General features: G+C 52.1%; 1 protein-coding gene across 6 annotated transcripts; it reads left to right on the top strand.

Moving 5' to 3' along the window:
• Positions 1–1925: 1925 nt before the first annotated feature.
• SCARB1 (scavenger receptor class B member 1) lies at positions 1926–24286 on the top strand. 6 transcript variants are annotated; one of them, XM_075516117.1, is made up of 12 exons: positions 1926–2146; positions 6009–6166; positions 7925–8066; positions 8522–8725; positions 9059–9154; positions 9748–9860; positions 11813–11979; positions 12638–12756; positions 14410–14483; positions 15418–15469; positions 15945–16091; positions 22195–24286. In XM_075516117.1, exons 1-12 carry the CDS (start codon positions 2027–2029, stop codon positions 22315–22317), a joined length of 1515 nt encoding a protein of 504 aa, XP_075372232.1. In that variant the 5' UTR covers positions 1926–2026; the 3' UTR covers positions 22318–24286. The 6 variants fall into 6 exon arrangements, 4 of the variants coding, with proteins under 4 accessions (XP_075372232.1, XP_075372233.1, XP_075372236.1 ...); XM_075516118.1 differs by lacking the exon at positions 22195–24286 and adding an exon at positions 19057–20761; XM_075516121.1 differs by lacking the exon at positions 22195–24286 and adding an exon at positions 18452–18727.
• Positions 24287–26680: the final 2394 nt, after the last annotated feature.

The raw sequence follows: 26680 nt of genomic DNA, 5'->3' as shown, positions 1-26680 counted from the left end.
ACAATAAGGCTTGCTGTTGTATGGTTTTTCTGGCCTCTTGAGTCTGAATTTATGCAGCAATTAAAAATTCAGCAGTTTTGGGTATGCTGTAATGGAGCTCCTGAAACCTGTGTGTCTGATCCAGTTCAGGGATGGGTGTTTCTGGAACGAAGGGAGCTACTCATGTAAAAAGGGAGAAGTTGCAGCCTGGTTATGTGTTTCTACATGCCCGGGAAGCTTTTCCTTGAAAATCTGGTAATTAAAAAAAAAAAAAAAAAAGCTGGGAAAAAACAACTGTAAGTTCTGATTTGAAGGTGGCTTGGTCCCTGAGGGGGAAGAGCTGCGGGAGGATGTGGGGACGCTCAAGGAATGTCAAAAGCCTACACAATGACTGCAGTGCTGTGTTTTAAGAAATTTGTTTTAAATGCCTCGGTGAAAAAAACCCTACGATGCTGTACTTTAAAACTACAATGCCATACAAATACGTAACGGCCTGGAGTGTCATGCAAGTGGCTGTGCCGCAACCAGGCAAAGCTCAGAGCTGCTTGGAGGAGAAACCTGCACCGAGGTCTCGTAAGCGGAGTCAAGGCACTGATCTCTGCAGGTCGCTTTGCTGGATCCGAGGAACTTGAAGGGGCTGTTAATGGTGGCAGTGCCAACGCTTCAGAGCGGGCACCCGTGAGCAGAGACCGCGGCTCGGTAGGATAAACCGCAGAACAGCAATGTTTGATGAAAACAGCAAGGCATTTCGTAAATGTTAAGGATGTCTTTTGTTCTAACCGTGAAAGCATCTGCTGTCTTGCTCAGTCAAGTTCACGTGGTTCGCGTTGTCCCGCGGTGCCTCAGGGTATCTCCTGGGAGTTACTTGGGTTTACTGGGTTTTGAAGGAAAACTTTTGTGGGATTTTTTTCCAGCAAAACATTTTAAAGTAAAGGAAAAAACAGCACCTACTTTGTGCTGGATCTGAAAGCGTTGCTGCTGGGGAAATGGGGTACGGCCACAGCAGCTGCCTCCACAGTGGAGACCCGGCTGGTATTGAATGGAGACATGTTAATTGCTGCAGCAATTAAACACAGGCAACAAGCGAGGAAAAAGGTCTGGAATGAAAAAAAGACATAATTAAGCTTAAAGACACAAATGTAGGTGTTCTGCCAAGGTGGAGGCCATGGCAAGAGTTGGGTCCTCTGCTGTCCTGGCCTCTGCCCGGGTGGGAGCCGTGGGCTTCTGTCTGCCCTCGGCACCCACACGTCATGTCACGGAGACAGTGTTTTGCAGGTAGATGCACTCCGGTTCCTAGACCCTTTAGCTCAGATCAACTTAGTTTGGAGAGGGGGATGATGCGTATAATTGTTTTAAAATGGGCTGCCACAAACCAGACTCTCTGTTTTTCATTTTCTGCTGAATTCTAGACGCTTAGAGATGCGTCTCAACCAGGCTTTTATTCCGGGCCACTTCAGAGGCGCAAGCTAGACCAAAGATGGGTTAGAAGGCGGTGATGGATGTTTTCTCCTCGGGGAGAGCCTGGGGTTGAGCCCCGGGTCACCAGCCAACGGCCCCCGAGCCCCTTACAGCCGCCTGCGCTTGCCCCCTTTCCCGAGGCCCTGAATACCGGCTGTGACACCGAGTACCGGCTGTGACACCGAGTACCGGCTGTGACACCGGGCTCGCAGCCACCCTGCCTGCGGATGGCGGGCCCGCTCCCTCCCGGGGGTGGCCTGGGCCGCATGTGTGTATATGTGTATATATATACACACACACACGCGCACATATTTTTAACTATTTAAATACATTTATATACCAATCTACGTTTTTAGAGTTATATACAGGGTCCCGTTCCTCACAGGCTCACCCGCCCGCCGCTTCCCGCCGCGACTGCGCGGAGCGAGAGGGGGGGGCTCGGCTAGGCCCCGCCCCCCGGCCCGGCCCCGCCCCTTCCCACTCCCCCCCCCCCCCGCTCCCTCCGGCGGGCCGGGCCCGGCCGGGCCGCGGGGCCATAAAGCGGCGGCGGCGGCGGCTGCAGCCCGGCTGCGCTCTGCTGTGCTGCGCCATGGCCGCGGCCCGGCGCAGGGTGTCGGTGGGGCTGGGGCTGGCCGGGGCGGCCTGCGCCCTGCTGGGGGTCTGCCTGCTGCTGGTGGGGCCCCTCATCATCAAGGAGCAGGTCGTCAAGGTCAGCGGGGCCGGGGGTTTTGTGGGGGGTGCAGGGTTGGTGCATGGAGGCTGGAGCCGGTGCGTGGCTGGGCGCTGGCTATGGGGCTGGTGCGCATCCAGGATGCGGTGCGAGGTGCAGGGGGTGATGGTGGCGCGGAGTGTGCTGGAGCCGGTGTGCAGGCAGGGCTGGGGCATGGGCTTGCGTTCCCTGTGCTCATCCCTGACTAGCGAGGGCTTCTTGCGGAGCTGGAGTTGGCTGGGGGGCCAGTGCTGGTGGTGCTGGGCTGAGCAGCTGGGCAGGGCTGAACGTTGTCCCGAGCACCGGCCCTTCCTCCTGTCCCTACTGCCTCCACCTGCAGCACTCCTTTTGTCAATAGGTGTACAGGTTACCAGGCTCAGATGCGCTCTGGTGAGATGCTTTCCACACTGGAAATGGGGCAGGTGATGTGTGGGAGCGCTGTGAAGGAGCCTTGTGCAGGGAGCAACCTCCAAGTCATCTTCTCCTGCTCGACTGGAAAACCTAAAGAGCCGCCTCTCTCAAGACTTCTCTTATCCACAAGAGAGGTCCTGAGGCCGAAGGGATGTTTGACCCTCACGGCCAAGGTGTGGGGCTGTGGGTGGGGGTGTGGATCTGTTCCGTAACTGCTGCACAGAGACCTGGGAACCAGTGCTCCTGTCCTCGCTGTCGGGACACCAGTTATCCTGCTGTAACGAACCAATTGGCTCATTCCCACATTTAGCCAAACCTTTTTCTCCTTGCCCAAAGGAGATGTACCCCCTGCCTGGGCATTTCTCCAAGCTTGCACCTACACAGGTCAGCACCTGGAAACGTGCTTCTGATGAAAGAAGTAAATAAAGACCCCATAGCCAATGGCTGTGGTTATATGTGCTGCAAAGTCGCTGCCAAAACCAAACTTGTACTTAAATGTATTCTCTAGAAGTGCTTCTGGCTGGGCAAAGCCAGACAGTCCTGCGGCTTAAGCAGTAAAAGTCAATCTTTGTCCAGTTCCATGGACATCAGGAGCTGGTACCTGCAAAGAAGAGGCTTAATGGCCCCTGCAGAACAGGAGTGACACTTTTTGTGCAAAAACCTTTCTGCCCTCTTCTTTTTAGCCAATCCTGATCCTTTCTGCCTGATTAGCTAATTCCTAATAACTTGCAGTGAGAACAGATGAGGAAAAGACCAACCCCTGTCTCTCCTCAGGTCTCCCTTCATCTCAAGCCCTTGGTCTCCACATCTTCAGCATGACCCAAATGGTCCTGAGTTCTTATGAAGCTTAATGTGAAATGGAAAAAAATAACTGAGTGCTGATGTCTAGGGTGGTGAGACATATCCAGAGCCTTACTGAAACTCCTGGGTTGTTTTCAGGGTGGCAGATAAGAAGTAGAGCTGTGCCTGAAGGGCTGGTGGCAGGGGTTGGGCAGGTGAAGGCTGGCTTGCCAGTCCTGGCTTCCCAAGATCTGCATGGAAGGTGTATCCTGATGGAAAAGCCCTTAGTTGCAAAAAAGGTTGTAGCTTTGGGGATATCTTTGAGTAAAGTCTGTAGGGGAATGCACAGTAGAAACAGGGAACTCGGAGTCCCATTTGCAGAAGCTGAATCTGCATCGGCTGTGGTCCTAGCAGCCGGGCTGCCTGTGGCATTGGCCCTGTAAAACCTGGGGATACTGCTTTTCTGGAAGCACCTGGAGTGCCATGGACCTGCCTAAGATATGAGCTTTATCAGTGAGACTGCATCAAGTCATCCATCTGCCACTTACCATTTCTTCTCCACCTGGGAACTCCTGTGCTGTCCCGCCTGAAAGCTGGCAGAAGACGACAGCGCTGTCTTTGCTGTTTTAGCAGGGTGATGAGAATGGTGGTGAGAGGATGTGGAGGATGAGGTCTGACACTGAGGTTGTGCTTGCACGCAGCATGAGGGCTCCTGTCAATCTGAAGAGGAAACCTTGACTCTTGGTTTTACTGAGCAGGGTGGCTGAAGCCTCCCTCTTGGAGAAGCAGGATTTGGGCACTGTTGATGGAGCTGCTGGTCGTGTCTGGAGGAGATGAGCAGTATCCGGTTCCTTTCAGTTCCTCAGGAACAGAGACCAGCGTGGTCAGGAGGGGTCAAACCTCTCAGTGACACTTTGTAACCCATCTAAGTGAAAAATATTCTAATTTTGTTTCAGACATATGACCATGTTTGTTTTGACCTACAAGTAGCTTAATTCTAAGCCTACCCTGTTAAGTAGATCTTGCTTAGCAGCATCTGTGGAGTACCTTGAGCTGCTGTGCCCAGATGGGAGAGGACTGAGAAAGGTAGCAGGGAGCTGGGATGCAGCTCCATCTGACTGTGTACATCTTATATAAATAAATGCATATGCAATAAGGGATCCAGGGAGTGCAAGACAGAATAAGCAAGTAAAGGAAAGCAGATGTTGCTATTCAGAATCTATTGGACACTCAGGAGTAGGGATGATAAAGCAGGCTAAGTAAAATCTTGTCCTCTAACTGCTTCTTTGGCGTGAATTCCCTGAGGCTGGCAGGATGGCGGCTCTCAGCCAGCAGCAGGTGGGTGTTGACATGGAGGTGGGAAGGGTTTGCTAGGTGGGTTACACTGCACTGTGGAGATATCCGCTCAGCGGTGGGGCTTGGAGGATCTGGGCTCGGGCGAGGGGCTTGCAAAGCCCTGCTGCTTGCAGGTGGCACAGCCTCGCCCTGAAATGGCTAAAGAAAGATGGGGCACTGTGGGGAGGCCTCCGGCAGCTTTCCTTCTCAACCCTCTGTGGCAGCAAATAGGTGCACAGTCAGATCAAGCTGGTCCAGGGCAGGAGAGCTGTTGTGAGGCTGCCAAGCTGCAGGGAGATAATGCCCCCATGCCTTCACTAATTAGTAGATCAAACCCGCTTCTGTAAGCTGCTGGGTTACTTAACCACAGCAAGGGCTTGTGCTTGCAGGAGAAGCAAAGATCAGGGTGGAACATACCCAAAAAAAATAGTCAAGAAGGAACAGGCTTTTATCCCTACGGCAGCCCCCAGGAGGCAGGGAGAGAGTGGAGACAGATGTGCCCGGATGCTGGCTCCCAGGCTGGGGAGCTGGTGAAGGCTTAAGTCATGTTTGGGCACCTGCAGGCATTTCCCAGCAAACAGGACAATGACATGGAAACCATGATTGTGCGTTGCCTTTGACCTGGTTTATGACCAACTAGAGTCACCGCAGGTTGGCAGCTGAGAGGAGGCAAAGTGTCCTGCATGGCACTGTCAGGACACGGCTGGGTCACCATCCCAGTTCTCTATCTGCTTTTTGGGAATTTAGTGGGCCCTCCCTGCTGGTACTCAAACAGTTGTGTGGATGAGTGTGCCACATCTCCCAGCCCTTGCCTGCTTCTGGCTGTGTGGAGCTGCTAACTTGGCAGATGAGCGGAGGCCTTCAGGACAGGGTGGTTTGTGCCAGGCAAGTCAAATTCAGCGCTGGCTTGCCTCGCTCAGAGTGTGTTTCCAGCGCATCAAAATAGCTCAAAAATCCTGTGTGTGGGATCTGGATAGTTGAGCCTGAATAAATAAGCCTAGAGACATGCTGTGGCCTGAACTTGTGGCTTCTGCATATATATGAGTTTCCAGTTCTTCTGCATATATATGAGTTCCCAGTTCTTCTGCATATATATGAGTTCCCAGTTCTTCTGCATATATATGAGTTCCCAGTTCTTCTGCATATATATGAGTTCCCAGTTTGGATCTGGCTCAGCTTCAGCTTGCATAACACACCTGGATCCTCTGGAGAGCCCCTGCTGGAGCGGCCACTTTTGTCTGGGCCTGAAACGGAGCTGAGGGTGGATGTGCTCAGCTACAGTCACCGAGCTGAACAGTTGTCTCTACTTTTTTTTTTTTTTTTTTTTTCCTTGCAGAACGTCAGGATCGACCCCAGCAGCATCTCCTTCAGCATGTGGAAAGACATTCCCGTTCCTTTCTACCTGTCGGTGTACTTCTTTGAAGTGCTGAATCCCAAGGAAGTCCTCCAGGGAGCGAAGCCGATGCTGAACCAGCGTGGACCCTACGTTTACAGGTCAGGTACCACTTGTGGTCCAGTTAGGCGTGAGCCTGGTCACTGTGCTGCCTGCCAGGCTTCTGGCTGACTCCTCTGGCAGGAAGGCACGGCATTAGCATGCTTGGCGCAAGTCCAACAGCATAGGATTTTAAAGCGACCCAAATGTGCTCTAATTGCTCTGATCTTGCTAAAGCTACAAGTAGGACCTCTGGCTGCTGGGGTGGTAAGGTTGGTCTGTGCTTCACTGAGTTGTGGAGCTCAGTCCTGTGCTGGGACCTGTTGGGCAGCCAGACCTGGGCTGATATGGTCCAAATGTAGGTATGAGGGGTGTTGGTGTGGTGATGGGCAACGCTCATCTTCAGAGTGGACTTGTTTCATCTTCACTGTGCATTTAAGAGTCCAGCTCCAGAGCTGGAGTCACCTCAATATCAAACTTCATGGACTGGCCTAAGACCTCTTATCTAACATGAGACCCAGAATCTGCCTAACGTGAATGGTCTGGTCATGAGAACCAGTGTGGAGCACTAAAACTTGCTCAGGCCCACCTACAGCAGGGCTGGGTCTGTTTGCCATGGCTGAGGATGGTGGTTGAAGTCCCAGATGCTTCTCTGGACCTGAAATGTGAAGTGATGGTTGACGTTGAGTTGAGCATGTGAACTTACCCATAAATAGCAATATTCAACACATTAGCGCCTACACATGTAGGCAAAGTTAGGTCAGCAGCCTAAGCAAGCTCACGTGGGAAGATTACTGGTTTAATCCAAAGCTGTTTGAGTAGTGTTGGTGGGAAACCTGGCAGTACGTATATGCCCTTGTTTCCCCTCGGCTTGCTAGGTCACACCGTAAGACCATGTGGATTCTGTATGTTGTGATCGCATCAGTCACTTGGCTTGGGGAAAAGGCTTCACTTACCATAAATAAGAATAAACAAAGGGGCAAAGCTTATTAGTGTCCTTGTGTTCCTGCTGAGGAAGATTAGTGCCCTTCCCTAATGTGGACCATAAAACAGAGGCTCCACAATAAAGGACTTTGTTTTTGCTGGTGGGTTGAGCTTCAGCTTCCTCAGGAGCCGTAACAGGCTTGCAATGTTGGGGACAATCTCATGCTACTGTGGAGCATTGCAGCCCCCATGAGACTGGGCTGCACCCGTGGCATGGAGCAGAGTGATGCTGGGCAGTGTGCAGGAGATGGCGTGGCCCAAAGCCCTGAGGAGCAGGAGAGCCGTGATGCTGCATGGAGGGTTGGGCTGCCCTGAACCTGGGAGCCATCAGGGAGCTCTGGGGCAAATCAGTGTGGGCTCATTGGTGGGGCTTGTGCCATTTTGTTTGGTCCTCTCCTGTTTTGCAGGTTGTTTTGGCATGTGGGTTGGTGTAGGTCTGCTTATCTGGGTGTCTCTCTGATAGGGCTGGGCTTTTCAGCGGCTGTAGGCGAGGTGACAGAGGGGATTTATGCTTTTGTCTCAGACTTCTTGTCAGCTGGGAAGAAACACTTGGTGTCTGCAAGTTGCTGCAGAATCCCATCTGTCAGGGATGCCTCACCCCCAGGCTGCCATCTCCTCCTGCTAGACCCTAACCCTGGTCGGGGTGTGAGGTTGATATCGCCTGTTCCCTGGCATGCTGCCTGCCCTGCTGTCCCATGGCTTCTTGCTGGGGTTCAGTCTCCTTCCTCTGCTCTTCAGAAGCAAGCCGAGGCCTGTGCAGCCCATCCTTGCTCCACAGGCGTTGCAGGGGCACTGTGTGGGGGAAGGTTCCCATGATCTCTCTTGTCTCTTTGCAGAGAGTTCAGGTATAAAACAAATATCACATTCCATGACAATGACACTGTCTCCTTCCTGGAGTACCGGAAACTCTTCTTCCAGCCAGACTTGTCCAATGGCAGCGAAGAAGAGTACATCGTTGTGCCAAACATTTTGATGATGGTAAGAACTTGCTCCTTGGGTGGGTACCAACTTCTGAGCCTGCAGGGAGGGCAATGATGCCCAATGCTGACTCAGAGCTTACTTTCTTGTAGGGCTTAAGCCTAATTAAGCCATGAGGTGGTTAAGCTTATAAAATGCAGTTTTCTGCTTTCTGGGTGTTGGTTGTCATGTTGGGCCGTTACCCTTCCAAAAGCAGAGTGTGCAGAGGGGCTGGCAAAGCAGCTGGGCTCAAATCTGCAGCCTCGTCCGAGTGTCCTCTGAGGAACTGAAGCCTGTGAGCCTTCAACTGCTTTCTTCCCAAACTGGGGATAAATGGTGAACCTCAGTTTGTCCAAAGGATTTCTCTTGGGCTGTAGATCGGTGCAGCAGAAGGACCTTGCTAAGCACCAAAGATGCATTGCTTCCTCTTTTGTAAAGATGGGGCTCTCATCTCAGAGGTCTGTTTTCTTTCCCAGGGAGCAGCTGTAATGATGGAAAACCTACCAAACTTTGTGAAACTTTTACTAAGTGGAGCCCTGGCTGGCCTGAAACAGGAGGCGTTCATGAACCGGACAGTGGGGGAGATCATGTGGGGGTATGAAGACCCTCTTATAGACACCATAAATATGCTTATTCCTGGCCTGATCCCTTTCAAGGGGAAGTTTGGCTTATTTATAGAGGTAAGCAAGCTGTTGCTGGGAACACTAACATTGCAGCAATATTGGTCTTGGGATTGAGGTTCTGGGCTATCCCTCTCACAAACTGTTTGGAGCAGCTGTGTGTAACTGTTTGGAGCAGCCAAGTGTAGGTGGTGGTGGTTGTGTAAGGCTGCCTTAATTCTCCCCTCAAGCAGAAATGCACATGTTGGAAGCTGTCATACTTGGCAACTGAAATAAGTTAGTTTATTAGCTTCATGTGAAGCACCCCTAGAGATGACAAAGCATGCAAAATCATTAACATACTGCAGTCTTGCTGTGTATAATGGATTAAAAGTTAGTTTCTTCCCTCTGCAGTTTAACAACTCCAATTCAGGACTGTTCACAGTGAACACGGGCATGAAGAACATCAGTAGGGTTCACATAGTGGATTCATGGAATGGACTAAAGAAGGTAAGTGTCGGGCAGCAAACCTCTAATATGGGGTCAATGCCTGATCCAAAGCAAGATAAACTGAAAGCTCTCAGTGCTGTTGTAGCTTTGAAGGCAAGTTTCTATGGGACTTCAACTGCTGCAACTTCAGTTCTATCAAATTGCCAGAAGGCAGCCATATGGCAAGAGGCTTGTCATGAAGCATTAAGTGCAGCTCATCATCAGTGTCACTTGGACTCCCTTCAAATGCTGACCGAGGTGGTTGCTTCTAATGGTTGAAGTCCCAGGCTCCTCTGGCCTGTGTTTAAGGTGTTATTTAAATGTCCTTGTTAAAGAGGTGCTTATTCTTCCCTTGGGGAATTCCACTCCTAACTAAAATGAACTGAATCTACAGATCAACCACTGCAGGAGCACTTGGGACAGGGGGATCTTGTCCTGTTTTTCCATTAATTGGGCAGGTGTTTGAACGGGAAAGATCTTGGAAGCTCTTCAGTGTTGCTATCTCAAGCTCCTGTGGAAGCAGTGTAGAGTGGTGGATGTCCCACGCAGGGGTGGAAGCCAACTCTCCAGCAAGCTCGTCATTCTGAGCTCTTCTCTCTACATCTGTCCTGCAGGTGAACTACTGGAGGAGCAGCGAGTGCAACATGATCAATGGGACCGCAGGGGAGATGTGGCCACCATTCATGTCCCCAACATCATTGGAGTTCTACAGCCCTGATGCCTGCAGGTGAGGCCACAGCTGCCAGCTCATCCCTGTGCAGGTGGCAGGAGATGCAGTGCTCGTCCTGCGCACACAGAGTACCTGTGCAGTGACGCAGAGGGCTCGGGACTAGTTTCTGCAGTTAAAGTTCAGCTGCAGTTCGGTGTTGCAGTATGAGCTTTGCAAACAACAGTTGTCTAATTAGCAGTGTCTTGTGGTACTCATAAATACCTTCCTGATCACTAGAGGACTCTAACTTGCCCATGTTGAATCAGTAGAAAATAACCAGTCTAGATAAGAAGTGGGAGGCGAGAGGGAGAAGTAGGAGCTGCCATAAGGAAATGCTGCTATAACCATTTGCAGAACTCTTTCAGCTGACTCAGTGCTTGCAGAAGTGGTGATGTGGGGGCTTGTGCCACCGTTTCCAGGCTGCTTCACTTTTTTTTTTTTTTTTTTTTTTTTCCTGCTGCCTACTTCATGCACTGCTGTGCATGTCGGTCCTGTATAAGACACCCTGACCGTAGCTGATCACACAGGGGTTAAAGTATCCTGCAGAGCCTGCCTGTGTGGAAACTCCCTGAGGCTGGAAGGAGGGGAGGCCGGGAGGCAGGCAGTAGCACAAACCCCTGTCCCCAGCTTGGGGAAGATAATGTTAATTCAGGCTTTGTAGATAGTGCTGCAAAACAAGCAAGTGCCTATGCTGAGTAGAGAACAATGACCTCTTCAGCGGAACAAGCAAAGTCAGCTGAGCCAAGTATTAGTGCAGGAATTCCTCTACACAGGGGACATCAGCAAATACCCAAAGGACATGGAGCCAAGGACTTGCAGGGAAGTTTACCAGTAATCAAAGTTTAAATACACATACCTGTTTCTGTAAAACTACAGAAATCTTCTAGGGAATGGAGCATGTTTCCAGGCAAGGCATGAAGCGAAGTGGAGGAAACCAAGCTTGGTTTCTTATTAGCTCAGGAGGTTCCCACAGGACAGTGCTGTGGAGGAAGTGGCTCTGCCTCTTCACCAGGCAGTGCTGTCTCTTCTCCCCAGATCTTTATTTCAGCCTCTCTGCTAGCCCAGATGGCTAGGAAGGAGTCACAAACATCAGCTGATAGACTAAGAGCATATCTGCCTTGCTGCAGGGCATGCAGGGCTCATCTCCTATGCTGTTTGCACGTTAAGTGCAGCTGATGCTGAGATGCAACTACCTGGATATTCTGCAAGGTAGGCAAGACTTTATCCTGCTGATGTGCTGCAGCAGCCTCTGCCTCCTTGCTGGAAGGTGAGCACAGCCAAGGGGCATGCACATAACTGCTGAACATGCCTTGAATCCCCCGTCCTTGGTCCTGGTGTCAGAAGGCAGCTGTAGGAATAAGCATCCCCTTGGCCTGCCCAGGCTTTCTGCATCCCTGCAAACCTTGCTTGAGTGTGAAGGGAGCAAACTTCCCTCCTGGAAACTTGCATCTGTCCTGGCCAGCTGGTAGCAATAATGCGGCATAATGTCACTACCCTGTTGTATCAAGAAAAAAATCTTGCTGCATAATGTAGTAAACCTTTCCACTCCCCTGACAGCCTATATGCTGGAGTTGTGCTGCAAAAGAGATTTAGCTGGCGTTCATCCCCTGTGACAGAGCACTTCTACCTCAGAGCCAAGGCTTGCACAAAGAGGGTATTATCTCTTGGAGAGCAGTCCTGGGCATTACTACATGCCTATAAACAAATATCATCTAGATACCGCGAACAGACTTAAGCCTGTGGGTTATCTCCATAACTAGTCCTGACCAGCCCTTTATCTGTGCTTAAAACATGGAAAGGAAATGGCTTAAATACTCATGCCCCATCCAAAGCATTGGTCTGAGTGTTTATCTTGATCTCAAAGTCTAAGTTACGTTGCAGTGGCATCTTATCCAGTGAAGATAAGAGCTAGGTTCTGGGGTGGAAACCTGTTGGCTAATCCTGATCCTTCTCCACTGAAACCCTTCCAGATCCATGACACTGGTGTACGAGCAGTCTGGGAAGTTCAAGGGTGTGCCCACTTATCGCTTTGTGGCACCGAAAACTCTCTTTGCCAATGGCACGGACTATCCACCTAACGAAGGGTTCTGCCCCTGCATGCAGTCTGGCATCCAGAACGTCAGTACCTGTAGGCAAAGTAAGTCCTTTCCTCCCCAGCTGTTCCTGCTGTGCTGTTACTAAACTGCAGTGACATGATGTGAACTCATCTGTCTGGAAAATTGGCTCTGCTATCTGCCAGAGTGCTCAAAGGTACTGCTGGGGTCTGCGTGCATGGCATTCTTGCTTGCACTTCCGCAGGCATCTCGGCAAGGAGGGAAGGAAGGAAAATCCTTGTGGCCAAAGTCCCCTTGGTCCATGGCCCTACGACAGCCTGGCGTTTGTGGGAATGCCCAAGGATGTGATGGGAGCGTTGTGTCCCCGGGCTGGGGAGGGAGCAGGTAGGAGAGCAAGGGTGGGAGGAGGCCGGCCATGTAACTACCAAATTAAATGTTAACTTCGGATGCCGAGTGCCAGTCATGCAGGAGTGAGAATTCAGACTTAGTGTCCTAACCCGTGTCTGGGTACAGCAAGTTACCACAGCATTGTGTCGTGTGTGGGGGGAGAAGGTGGCTTAAACACTGGGTCTTAACCCTCCCAGAGCAATGGAATAAGCTGCAGGGAGGGAAGGGAAGGAGCCTTCTGCCAAGAAGAGTATAAAAGCCTGTTCAGGAGAAAATGCTGCAATGGCTTAAAAACCTCAACAGAAACTCTCAGATAGGTTTGGATGAGCTTAAGGTGTCTTTGTTCTCATCCAGATGCACCAATGTTCATTTCCCATCCTCACTTCTACAATGCTGACCCAGCCCTGGTGAACGCTGTTGAAGGCCTGCACCCCAGCAAGGACCAGCACGCGCTCTTCCTTGACGTGCACCCGGTGGGTGAGCCTGGGGGGTCCTCTCCTTGTGCTGGGGGTCCAGGCTGGGCTGGGTGGGGAAGCCTGCCACCGGCTGCGTGGTGGCCTCGCTCTGCTCTCATGGCACTGATCTGAGCAGGTTCCATAGTGCAAAGACTGGTGAGGTCGTGCAGATAATGTCGAAGCCATAAACTAATTGAGTAATTAGCCTGGCTTCTAGAGAATTGCAGACCTAATTATAAGCATAATTGTTCTGATAAGCACAGTCAAGTTCTTTCTACTGACTCAGGTCTATAACACCAGGAGGTGTATCTAGCAGCAGCCCAGTTATACCCCAAATCTGCAAACATGTACTGCCATGACTGGCAAAGTCTGAAGACTATGCTGTAGCTGAAGCTATTGCCCTAATTTTTGGGCTGGCTTCTACTCTCAACTTGCTTATCTGGCTGCTTCTGCACCGGACTGTTGCAGTGTTATGCTTTGTGCATATCTATAGCACGAGGGTGAAGTCACAGCTCCAGTGGTGATGAGCTGGGCTGTCCTGAGCCATCGTTATCCCAGCTGCTGATGGGGAGGGGACTCTGGGATGTTCTGCTCATGGCCTGTGTTGTATGTGGTCGGATCTTCCAAACGTTCAGTGGTGTTTCCTCAAGCAAGAAACCAGTCACCTCTCTTGAGGTGAAGTAAGGTGAGCTTCTTATTTAGGCATTGGGTTATCTCTGCTTTTCTTATCGGAGTTATGGAAATCTAATTAAGCTTATTACAGTATAAAACATCTACTGATAACAGTACAATTAACTATATTCTTATCTAGCTGCAGCCTGCTGAGTACAAACAGGGGAAATCCAACAAGCTTTCTGACCTTAAAAATGTGTTGCAAAACTGCAGTGTCATGAGAAACCAATGCCTTAATGATTGTCAACAAGACCAACTTTGAAGTGTGGTGTTTTCATGGCCTTAGGGTGTTGCTGGACAGTGGCTGTTGGTTCCTAGTTATGAGAAATGTTTTGTCCTCTGCTGTGTGCAGGAATCTTTTGCGTTGATGTGTTTCCATCCTGCTGCTGGTAGGATGAACAACAAGAGGCTCATCAGGCTTCAGAAAACACTGAAGTTGCTTTTAAAACATCCTGCCTGGGGAGTTACTTAGTATATGCAACCTGTGCTTGGTAATTTGAACTTGTCTAGGTTCAGTCCTACAAGCTCTGGGTCACACAACACCTCTCTGGTTCACGCTGTCTGCCCACAGAATGTGTGCTGCCTTCTTCTACAGCAGCCACGTATGTTCAGGTTGGCTTTGTGCCTTCAGACCACCCCAAGGGAGGTGCTCCCTTCTGGATGCTGCTGTGTGCAACACTTGCTGGCTGGTGAGCATGCAAGTGAAGGGGACAGACTGCAAACTGCCATGGGGACAGTGCCATCCCTCAGTGAGCAGTCATCCCCAGAGCCTGGGGACCAGTGCCTGGTTTGACCGATGCTTGTGCTTTGGTGGAAACCCCAGCCACGCTCCTGGTCTTGTGTGTGGTGACTGCAGGGGATCTCTGGATAATCCAGTCCATCGCTCTGGAAGGTGGCACCCAGAGCAGCTATGCTGAAAAGCAAAGGGCTGCTTTTCTGCAAAGCTCTCCAGAAAAATATTGACTGTACTGATGAACTGGTTCATCTCTTCCTGTGCAGATGACGGGCATCCCCATGAATTGCTCCATCAGGCTCCAGCTGAATCTGTACATAAAGCAGGTGTCTGGTATAATGTAAGTAGCCACCTTTTAGAAATGGCCATCTCCCTTTCTCAAGCAGGGAGTGCTGCTGACGCTGGGGTCACTGCAGAGTTTACTCTCCCCAGAGATGAAGTAGCTATAACGTTACCAGTTGTCACAGTTGCAGAAGCCAACTGGCTCGTGTGGTGAAGTGTCAGCTACTCCAGTGACCTCCAGCTGCCGTCCTTTAGCAGTGCAGCGTGCGGCTGCCTGTTTGCTTGGCTCCTGCAGCATTCCTGCGCCTGACCAGACAGCTGGTAAATGGACCTTGTCTCCTGGTGAGGCACAGGAGCAGTTCCCCTGCACTGTGCTGCTGCTCAGAAGGTGTTACATCCAACATGGGGAGGCAAAAGACACTGCCTACAGGGTTGGCAGTTGAAGCCTATGTCCAAAAAGACACTTTCAGCTCTAAAAGCAAACAGAAGGGCTCCAACAGTTGTGTGGTGCCGGATGTTAAATACCCACAAGGGTGGGAGCGTTTACTTGCTGCTTTGACTGGCTCTCCTGCATACACCAGCAGACAGCCCTGCTGCTGTGAACTTGCCTGCAGTACCCTCTGGTACCATGCAGGTGACCGAGACATCTTGGAGCTGCATGAAGTGTAGCATTCCAGTTCACTGAGTTCATGTCCCTGGAGCCCAGATTTGGGATGGCACTTGCTGCTGTCATCAGGCAGCTAAGCACGAATGGAAGCATGAGCTCTGCTCTTGCATGAAAGTCCCAAGTTGGACCTGGTCCCTCAAGGGGGAGCAGCTCCCTGAAGCAGCAGGAATTGCTACCTCCTTACACTGGTTTCCTGGCCACTATCAGTCTGTCAGACCTGTCCCTTTAGGAAGAATTTTGACACTGGTTGTAGCCTGATCAACCAGAAATCTAAGTGCGTATCTTTTTTTTTTTTTTTTTTTTTTTTTTTTCTTCCCCCACCTAGTCAAACAGGGAAGATTAAGCCCGTGGTCCTGCCGGTGCTGTGGTTTGCAGAGGTGAGCTGCCTTCCTTGACCTGATTCTGCAGAGCCGCTCCTGCGGGAGGGGGGAAACTGCTTCCCCACCACCCAGGGCTGGGAAAACTCCACTTTGAATAATGCTTTAAGCCAGCCAGACTAATTAAGCACCAACAGAAGGCTTTGCAATACTTGGCTATGTCGTTTAATCCATCTGAGCTGAACAAACCCTGCACTATACTTGGTAAACCTCCGGCTCTGTCCTAGATGGGGGGTTAAATAGGGCCCAGAACAGAGCTGCCAGCATCCCCATGCTCGTGTGGGCCAGGGAGCGCAGTCTCCAGCTGTGTGCAGGTCCAGCTGACTCCAACTGTTTAGTAAAAGCGTCCAGCCTGACTGAATATTGCATAAATTCCCTAATCTGTGCTGGGAGGTGGTGGGAGAGGAGTTGTGCAGCCGGTCTCGGCCCTGGATGAGAGGGAAATGCCACTGACAACTTTGCTTTTTTTGAGCAGAGTGGATCCATTGAAGGCTCAGTCCTAAAGCAGTTTTACACCAATCTGGTGCTGATCCCATCCCTGCTGGACTACCTGCAGTATATCTTCCTTGGGCTGAGTGTCCCGCTCATTATCTCAGCAGCTGTACTCATGGCAACGAGTCAGGTAAAACTTGCAGATGTCTAATGGGAAATGCTGTTAGTCAAATCAGACTTAATCAGATGATGTAGATTAGGCTGACAATCTAACACTCCTGAGGAAACATTGGCTGATGGCACAGACCATGTCCTAGTGATGCCAGGTGCCAGCACGTAGCAGCAGGACTTCCTTGGCCGTCTAGAAATTGGGCTGCAAATGGAGAACATAAAAGCATTTCTGGCCATCTCAGTGCACAACAGTGATGGAAGTGGGTTCCTGTAGGAGGAGGCACTTCTCAGCTCATCCAGCTAATGAAAGAGCAAGCCTAGCTCATCAACCCAGCCTCCGTGGAAAGCAGCAGGTCTGTGCCATTGCATGGATCTGAGCATCTCTGCAGGGTCCCAACAGTTTTCTAATCTGAACGGAGCCTTCTCGAGGGGATGTAGCTACCTGAGCACAACTTTTTCACAAAGGAAATGCAGTCGCTGTGTTCTTGCAGAAGGGGCACAGACACCGTGGCTGCTTCTCAACGCAGGCTGGACCCTGTCTTTCACTGAAACTCGCTCGTCTCCCTGCAGACTTCTCCCAATAGCTCTGGAAGTTAAACCCTCAGGGCCTTCGTGGATCTGGGCTTACTGAGAAGCAAAGAAGCCTGCAGGGAGCTGGCAGCTGGGTAGCAGTTGGCCCACGATGGGGCGGGCAGTGAGGGTGCCTGGCTGGCACGTGAGTCTGGTCTGAGCTGTAAAGGCAGAACATAAAACAGCTAAAACACTTGACGGAGATCTGTGGCTCCGGCTCCAAAACATTCATCTGATAACACTAAGCTCTCTAAAAGCTTTAGCTCTTGAAGTAGGGATCTAACTCCCTACCCTAACCTATATCAAAGCAAGCTTATTTAGTTTTGCACTACAGTCAAACGGCTTGAGCTGGCTCTAAAGCTACAGAAGTGAAGAGGCTACTTATGGGGATAAAAAGGCAATGCTTAGGATGAGAGCAGGCTAAGGGGAGAGCACGTGCAAGGGGCTGCTTTTGCTCAACCTCCTGTAACTGCCCTTACTGAAACACTAATGCAAACCCACTTTAAATAGTGCCAGAGTTCTCAGTATCATGTAATTGGATTTTAACCAAGCCTACAACTGCTTAATTGACTTAAACACATGATCCCAAATCTCCTTGTTCCTCCAGGCACTTCCCTGCAGGGTGGGAGCGATGCTAGGGCCGAGGGCTCAGTGTTAAACCCTTACTGTGCTCCCGAGATGGTCAGGCTTTGTGTGCTGAACCCCTCTGCTTCTGCAAATGCAAGTGGTTGCTGGCAAAGGGGCTTCACTCTGCTGCATAGCACCAGCGTATCTGAAAAATGCCTGTATCCGCTGGGCAGCTATTTCTAAGACCTTATGCAGCCCTGGGCTGGCTTTTCCTCACCCTGCTTTCTGCAGGTCTTAATTCCTGGTATCAAAGAGCCTTAACCATGCCAGAAAGCCTCAGGAAGAAAAGCTAGATTTTAAATTCACTCAAGTCAGATGAATATCTGCTTGTGAAATATCCCAAACCCAGGCGTAAGCCAGCTGTATTTGGGTGCTCAGCCAAAAGTGTCATGAAGTGCCAGAACTAAAAATCAACTACAGGAAGTGCCTGACTACCTGGAAAGTCATTGAAAAGCTTCAGTGACCTTATAAACCTCTAAGGAAGCTGTGCAACAACACATGAAAGTCTCTGACTAATAAATAGGTAAGAGTTTATGAACTGGAAGACAGCAATTTGCAGCCAAGGTGTGTTCCTCATGTGATTGAAGTGTTGCTGATCTAGCGATGATTGATTGCTTAATCACGTAATCATGCACAGTCCTTGCTCTTGAAGTCACAGGCAGTGTCAGAGGGGACCCTGAGCGGGGGCATTGTCCTCACCTTCATGTGTCTGCCAGCACAAACGTCTCCCTGAACCCAGCTCCTTCCTGGAGTATCTTATGTGCCTCTGGCTTCTGGAGGGAGCAGTGTGCTCTAAACCCAGTCCAGATGAGGTACTGTGAAACACTTAAATCTTAGTCTAGTGTATAGTGGAGCCAGTTTGAAATGCATCTGTTGGACCTGCAGTTCTAAAAATGTGTAAATCCACAGCCATTAAACATGCCCAGATGCACCATTATAGCTCTCCTCTGCTAACGTGGCCTAAAGCCTGTGTGGTGACACATTTAAAAGGCAAACAGACCATTTTAAAACTGGTTTGACACTGACCAAAATCTTAACTAGGGCTTAGTTTAACCTAAATTTTGAAATCTTCATTAATAACTAGGTTCTAGTTAAACAATGATTTAAAATCTCCTCCTAAAATTGGAACTCTTGTAGAATTCATGTCCAAGTGCACCATAAACTAGCCTGATTGTCTTCTAGGAAAAATGCTCTTTATTTTGGAGTAGCAATAAAAAGAACTCAGACAGTAATAAGGCCAACCAGGCCGCCTCTGCCAAAAAGCTGCCTCCAGTTAAGGGGATGGTGTTGCAGGAAGCCAGACTGTAGGTGGGTACCCAGTCAAGGTAACACACTTTTCTCTCATCCTGATTTGATTAAGCTTTGCTTAAAACCAATCAAATGGAAATGTGTACTGTCCACATCTACCAGACATACCCTCTTGGCAATGGTATGATGATGTTGTCTCGTGGCTTTATTCGGGGCAATTTAGATGTCTTGATACTCACACTTAACCAGGCTGCAAGCACATGCTCTTATTATTTCTCCTGGTGTACCTGATCTGCAGCCCTAATAATGTTAGCAGGGATCAGAGTGAAAAGTAGGACTGGTGTGAGGAAACACTTTTCTCACCTTTTCCCCCTCCTCTAAGTGTTTGAGATCCAGAGGTAAGTTTTTTTTTAAATGGGTAAAAAGTTGGGGAGGGTAACAGAGGCTGTCAACTGGTGGGTGGTCATTCCCCTCCTGCATGTGGGAAGCCTTTTGAGAGGGAATTTCTGATGTGGAAAATATCTGGGTTTGTATTACAGGGTCACAAAATCACTGAATCGTTGAGGTTGGAAGGGACCTCTGGAGGTCATCTAGCCTATGCCTGCTGCTCAAGCAGGGTCACCTAGAGCCGGTTGCCCAGGACCATGTCCAGATGTCTCTTAATATCTCCAAGGATAGAGATTCCCCAACCTCTCTGGGCAACCTGTTCCAGTTTTTATGGTTTTCACAGTTTAAAAAAAAAAAAAAAAAAAAAAGTGTTTCCTAATGTTCAGATGGAACCTCCTGCATTTAAATTTGTGCCTGTTGGCTCTTGTCCTGTCCCCTAGACACCACTGAGAAGAGCCTGGCTCTGTATTTATACCTTCCCTTCAGATACTTGTATACATTGATAAGATCCCCCTGAGCTGCCTTTTCTCCAGGCTAAGCAGTCCCAGCTCTCTTGGCCTTTGCTCACATGCAAGATGCTCCAGTCCCTTAATCATTTTAGTGGCCCTTTGCTGCACTCTTTCCAGTAGCTCTATCTCTCTTGTCCTGGGAAGCCCAGAATTGGACACAGGACTCCATGTGTGGCCTCACCAGTGATGAGTAGAGGGGGAGGATCACCTCCCTTGATCTGCTGGCAACACTCCTAATGCAGCCCAGGATACCATTAGCTGCCTTTGCTACATGGGCACACTGCTTTCTCATGTTCAACTTGGTGTCCACCAAGACCCTCAGGTCCTTTTCTGCCAAGCTGCTTAAGAGTTGGGTGACCCTTCATATGTACTGGTGCATGGGATTGTTCTTCCCCAGGTGCAAGACTTTGCACATCCTCTTGTTGAACCTCATGAGGTTCCTGCCAGCCCATTTCTCCAGCCTGTTGAGGTCCCTCTGGAGGGCAGTGTGACCCTCTGCTGTATCAGCCACTCCTCCCAGTTTTGTGTCATCAGCAAACTTGCAGATCATTAATAAAGATGTTAAACAGGATTGGACCCAGTATTGACCCCTGGTGTACACTGCTAGTTACTGGCCTCCACCTAGACTTCATGCCACTTCTCATGACCCTCTGGGCCTGGCTGTTCAGTCAGTTTTCAGTCTACCTCACTGTCTGCTCATCCAGCCCATATTTCATAGCTTCTCCATGAGGATCTTATGGGAGACAGTGTTGAAAGCCTTACTGAAGTCCAGGTAGACAACATCCACTGCTCTCCTCTCATCTACCAAGCCAGCCATTTCATCATAGAAGTTTATCAGGTTGGTCAAGCATGTTTTCCCCTTGGTGAAGCCATGCTGACTACTCCTGATGACTTTCTTGTCCTTCATGTGCCTGGAAATGGTTCTTAGGATTAGCTGCTCTAGCACCTTCCCAAGGGTTGAAGGGAGGCTGACTGGCCTGTAGCGCCCTGGGTCTTCCTTCTTGAACTTCTTCAAGATAGGAGTGACACTTGCTTTCCTCCAGTCTTTGGGCACCTCTCCCAGTTGCCAGATTGTTCAAAGATTATGGGGAGTGGCCTTGCAGTGACAGTAGACAGCTCCCTCAGCACTCATGGGTGCATCCCATCAGGGTCCATGGACTTATGTATGGCTAGGTTGCTTAAGTATTATCTGACCTCGTCCTTTTCCACCAAGGGCACGTCTTCCTTGCGCCAGGCTTTCTGCTGGTCTCTGGGGTCCCCTGCCTTGTTCAGCAACAGGCCCACATGTCCCCTAGTCTTCCTTTTGTCACCTGTGTACTTACAGAAGCTGTTCTTGGGGTCTCTGACATCCCTGGCCAGGTTCAATTCCAGTTGGGCTTTGGCTTTCTGCTGGTCTCTGGGGTCCCCTGCCTTGTTCAGCACAGACCCACATGTCTTCTAGTCTTCCTTTTGTCACCTGTGTACTTACAGAAGCTGTTCTTGGGGTCTCTGACATCCCTGGCCAGGTTCAATTCCAGTTGGGCTTTGGCTTTCTGCTGGTCTCTGGGGTCCCCTGCCTTGTTCAGCACAGACCCACATGTCTTCTAGTCTTCCTTTTGTCACCTGTGTACTTACAGAAGCTGTTCTTGGGGTCTCTTACATCCCTGGCCAGGTTCAATTCCAGTTGGGCTTTGGCTTTCCTAACTTCATCCCTGCATGCTGGGAGAGTGCCTCTGTATTTCTGCCAGGTTGCCTGTCCCTGCTTCCACCTTCTGTATGCTTCCTTTTTGCATGTGAGTTTGGCCAGGAGCTCCTTGTTCATCCACATAGGCCTGCTGGCATTTTGCCTGACTTGGGATGCTCGTTGGGATGGACCACTCTTGAGCTTGGAGGAGGTGATCTTTGAATATCAACCAGCTTTTTTGCCCTCACTATCTCCCCCCACCTGAGCTCTGTAGTCACTTTTGATACTTTCCAGGTGGCTCTGGTGGTATCATTGGTGCCCACACAGAAGAAGCAGAGGGTGATAGTCAAAGGGTTAGATAAGCCTCACAGTCCCTCCACAACACCCTGGATCCAGGTCCCCAGCAAGCAGCAAATGTCTCTAGATGGCTGGTCAGGTGGGCAGATGGGTGCCGCTGTCCCCAGCAGCAGGGAGTGACCCACTACTGTCACTTGCTGGTTCCTCCTGGGGGTCTTGCATGATTTAGGGTCGGGGGCCCACATGATCTGCTTTAAAACATAATCTGGCTCCTTTTCAACTTAGAGGGCGGTAAACCTATTTTGTAGTTGTAAGCCTTTAGGTGGAGCAGGAGCCTTCCTCTTGGTGCCAGAAAGCACCAGCTTCCATCCTTCACTTTCCCCAGAGGTTGCACTTACCCTTATACGAGGGATGGGTGCTGTCTGTGCCTCTACTGCAGCTGGGGTCTGGGGGTCTTCAAGCTGTTGTGTCCCTGAGAAGACCCTGTCCATCTCCCTTTCATTTTCCCGGATGCTGTGCAGCATGCTGACTTTGTCCCGTAGGTCCTCGACTCGGTGACACAGCTGTTCAGGCTGGGCATTGGGGAGTGTTACAAGTGTCAGCGGGCAGGAGTGGAAGTAACTTCCTTTTGATAGGGGAGGAGGTGTAAAAATCTTCGGTTTAAGAAGCCTTCAGAAAAGGGTTCTAGGTCACGTGAAAGTCCAAGAGGTTTGGGGCACACGTGTCCCAAGTGGGGATGTGGTTGCACCTGCGTGCTGTAAGGTCTGACCCCAGTGCCCCTGCTGAGCGCGGGGCTGTAACCGCTGTTCTCTCCTCTTCAGAGACCTGCCTCCAAGAAGAGCCCGCGCCATCCCACCGCACAGAGCAAACCGCCCCCCTCCTCCGAGACGACACCGCTCCTACACGATGCTGGCACGCTAAGCCAGGATGACGCCGAAGCCTGAGCTGCCGGCCCCGGCACGCTTCCCACTGGGACATGTCTGTGCTGGGGCGAGACCTGCTTTGGATGCCCAGAGGTCTCTGGAAGGTGAAGTTATCCCGGGCAACTCAGCGGAGACCCTGCGCACCACGCCAAAGCCACGGGACGGCACTGCTGCACCAGCACTCCCACGCTGGGGCACAGGAGACCTCATCGAGACACCCAAAACACAGTGTTCAAGAGCCCTTGTCCCCAAGGGGCCGGCGTTTGCCACAGCCCCTCTCTCCCTGTGGGCCAGCAGGAACGAAGACGGTTGCTGGCTGATCCGAGAAGCTATTTTGCAATTTAAAACTGCCTGTTGCTAGGAATAAAAGGCACTTTAACAGGAGCCTTTAAAATAAATGAGGTTTGTATACGTAGCGCTGATGGGATTTAGTGATCTTTTTAAAAGCCACCGTTCATCTCAGGCAAATGGGGCTTGCTGTCCTGAAGCCACTTATGTTTTTATTGCCACTTGATGTGACTGGACTACGCCGCAAATCAATTCTGGGTGCTGTCACTTCAGTTATGTCTCTCCTAAAGGCTTCCCAGGGTGCCTGGAGCCTGCCTGGGGTTGCTCCTGCCTTTGCATGTGTTGGAGAGTACAGTGGTGACCTTTAAAGCCCGAATTCTGTGCCATGACCTTGTGCTCCAGCGATTCCAGTCCACAGCCCTTTTACTTAGCCTCTCCTTGCTTTAGGTGACTGCGTGAGATGAGCCTTGCCAAAAAAGTTGGCGGTGCATCTGACCTGTCACTCAGCTCCTGACAGACAGTTGTCCCTGCTGCCGGCTCAGCCGTCCGGGGTCAGCTCTTCTGGCTGTGCACTGTCGGTGCTGGAGGCCATCGCCTCGCTCTGCCCACGCTGCCTGCGCTTGACCCTCTCCTTGAGCATTAACGAAGAGACTTGTGCTTTTGAGTTGGAGGAAGCTCTGTGCAATCGCGAAAGTAACGACGGCCTTAGTAAGATTTGATGAAACTGTTGCAGATTTCTGAAATGAGGATTAACCCTGCATGTTAACTGGGGGGTGGGTGAGCTGGGGTCACTCTTTAGTGGGAAGGAAGCCCAAAGCCCAGGGGTATTCTTGGCTAGCTACAGATCAGTAGTTGTCTACCACACCTGCCTTCCCTGCTTCCAACTGGGAGCCAGGGTAGCCCTTAAGGAAAGCCAAAAGGGCCGGTGCTGGTGCCTCTGACAAGGATGAAACAGAGTGTGGAGGGTGTCTGGTCTCTCTTGGACCCGAGGACTTGTTGCACTGCATATGGCATGGATACTGCTGTGAACTGGACACCATTGCAATTGTCTAGGACAGCCCTGTGACCTTCTAGTGGGGTAAGCAATACTTTTCCTCTTCCACCTCCGTCCCTCCTCATAGGCAGGACGAGCTAAACCTGACACCAGCAGTTCCTATGCTGGTGCATTCCTGACCGGCCATGTCCCCAGTCCTGCAGCTGGGCTTAGGCTGTCTTATCATGGAAACAGTTGTGGTATAGCCCAGGCCACCAAGGGGGAGGGTAGCACCTCCCCAGAACTTGGCCCACAGGCTGAACTCGCCTAGATGCCCAAAGCGTGTCTTGCAGGGAGGATGGGACTAGCCACGTCCCTTCTTGTGGCCAGCACTGCTGGATTATTTCTGCGGCATTAGTCCTCACGGATGCTTAAACTACAGCTGTAATTTCTCTCTCGCCTTGAATCCAAAATTATCCGCCTGCGAACAGCGGCTCACAACCTACAGCCTCAGCAAGCGGCGACTGAGACGGGAAGAGGGCAGAGGCACTGTCTCTGGCGAGGCACTGTAGGAGACTCAACCAGTCAATTCACGCGAATAAGACGCAGCTGCATTTGGCAAAGCTAACGGTAGATCAGAGATAACCACCCTTGGGCTCACCTGCTTGAAGCTTTAATGATGTACTGGTGCTAATTGCTGTTGTACAGGTGAAAATAAATAATAAAATAAAGTACCGGAATACTGGTCCTCGTGCAAGCTTTTCTTTTTTTTTTTTTGGTGTCTTTGCAGAAGAATATGTTGCAAGAGCTCTCGTTTTTAACGCAGCGCTGCACACTGCGGTAGGTCGGTGTCTGGGGGGTGCTAGGAGGGATGGGGTGTCTGGGGGTGCCTGGTTGCTCGGGGGGGTAGGGGGATGGGGTGTCTGGGGGTGCCTGGCTGCCCTTGGGGGGTAGGGGGGATGGGGTGTCTGGGGGGGCCTGGCTGCCCTTGGGGGGTAGGGGGGATGGGGTGTCTGGGGGGCCTGGCTGCCCTTGGGGGGTAGGGGGGATGGGGTGTCTGGGGGGGCCTGGCTGCTCGGGGGGGTAGGGGGGATGGGGTGTCTGGGGGGCCTGGCTGCCCTTGGGGGGTAGGGGGGATGGGGTGTCTGGGGGGGCCTGGCTGCTCGGGGGGGTAGGGGGGATGGGGTGTCTGGGGGGGCCTGGCTGCTCGGGGGGGTAGGGGGGATGGGGTGTCTGGGGGGGCCTGGCTGCTCGGGGGGGTAGGGGGGATGGGGTGTCTGGGGGGGCCTGGCTGCTCGGGGGGGTAGGGGGGATGGGGTGTCTGGGGGTGCCTGGCTGCTCGGGGGGGTAGGGGGATGGGGTGTCTGGGGGTGCCTGGCTGCCCGGGGGGGTAGGGGGGATGGGGTGTCTGGGGTGCCTGGCTGCCCGGGGGGGTAGGGGGATGGGGGGGCTCGGCGGGGTCGGGGCGGGCCGCCGGGGGGCGCTGTGGGGCCGCGGAGGCGCCGGGCCGGGCCGGGCCGGGCAGGAGGCGGTGGCGGGGCTGGGGGCCCCGGGCACGGGGTCGGCGCTGCCCCCGGCGTCCCCTCCCTCGGCGCCTGCTGAAGCCGGCGAGCCGGGGGGGGCCGGGGCCGGGAGGCGGAAGGAGGCCGAGCAGCTCCCAGGCAGCGCGGCGGCCCCGGGGCGGACTCGCCGCGGCCGCGGCCGTGGCCAGGCCCTCCTCGCAGCGGGGAGCGCGAGCCCAGGCGGCCGGGAGGGCCCTTCGCCTGGAGACGAGGAGCCCGCGCGCGTCTGACCCGCGCGCGTGCCGCAGGGCGCTTTGCAAACCCCGCTCCGGCCGCCGCGCGATGGTGGGGAAACCGAGGGGGGGATGGCGAGCCCCAGGGCCCGGCCTGCCGGAGCTCGGGTGGGCGCAGAAACCCCCGCAGGCTCTTCGGCCCTCGTCCATCCGGAGCAGCCCCTGCCCGCCCGGTTACAGCGCTGCCAGGCGGGCCTGGCCCGCAGAGCTGCTGGCGCTCGGCCTCCTTCCCTCCCTCCGGCCGGCCGCGCTGCAATACAGTTATTCATCGGCTCAGAGCGCTCTGATTACATTTCTCCTGCGCTTCAGTCACCTTGTTGGCTGCTCGTGAAGTTTCCAATTCATTTAAAAATGCTTCTCATAACCCCCAAGTCCTTTCCTGGCCCTGACTCATCCTCCCTTGGCAGTTCCCTTTGCCTTTGTACGCGGTGTTCAGGGCTCTTGCAGCCCGAACACCAACAAGGCACAGCCCGCACCCCTGGTGAGCCCTCTCTGCAGGGGGGCCGGCACAGCACCTCCTCTCCCTCCCCTGCTCCAAGCCGGGTTAAAGTCTTTTACGTTCTCCCAAGGATTTTAACTGGCCTCCACAAGCTCGGGAATTATCACAGCAATCTCATTTTACTGTGCAGAGCTTTGGGAGCTTCCTTTCACCCAGGCTAGCACGGCCACGGGAGATGAACGGGTCATCTCCATCCAGGAGGTGCTTCATGGCTGGGAGTGTCCCAGCTGTGAGCAGTTGCCTTTTGGTCTGGGCAGCAGCATGGGGTGGAATCAGAGGAGATGGGGGGGACTTTCAGGGCTTTGTGTCTACTTAATTTCCCCCCCCCCGCTGTGTGGCAGAGCCTCCTCTGGAAGACAGAGCAGGAGTAACACAGCCCTCCCCATTTGCACCGGGGTAGGGTGCTGTTATAAATGCAGCACAGGAGCTGTTCCTGCTCCCTTCTCCAGCCCTATCCCACCTTCCCTGAAGCACAGGCAGCCTAGCTCTGCTCTGGGGCTGCAGGGCCAGGGAGGGGACTCAGACCCTGCTCAGCCCCTCCTGCCCCAGGAACAGCCTCTGCGTTATCCCCTCCACCTGCACCCCAGTGCTCCCAGGTGCCCATCACTGGTTGTGCTGGGTTAAAACCCCAGCAGGCACAGGAAGCTGTGGTTTGAGCCCCAGCAAGTCTTTGCTCTGCTTCTCCTCGTCACATTCAGATTTGTTCCTGAGCACGCACAAGCTGTGGCTCTGGTCCCCTGCGTGCGAGACTCTTACGGCGGTGACAACATCCCCCAGCAATGCGGAGTGGTGAGTGAGGCTGCTGCTGTGGAGGCTGTGGGCAGGCGCA

This window comes from Mycteria americana, chromosome 13, assembly GCF_035582795.1.
Source record: "Mycteria americana isolate JAX WOST 10 ecotype Jacksonville Zoo and Gardens chromosome 13, USCA_MyAme_1.0, whole genome shotgun sequence".
NCBI lineage: Eukaryota > Metazoa > Chordata > Aves > Ciconiiformes > Ciconiidae > Mycteria > Mycteria americana.
The sequence above is the reverse complement of the archived record's forward strand: the minus strand, read 5'-3'. Positions and strand labels throughout refer to the sequence as shown.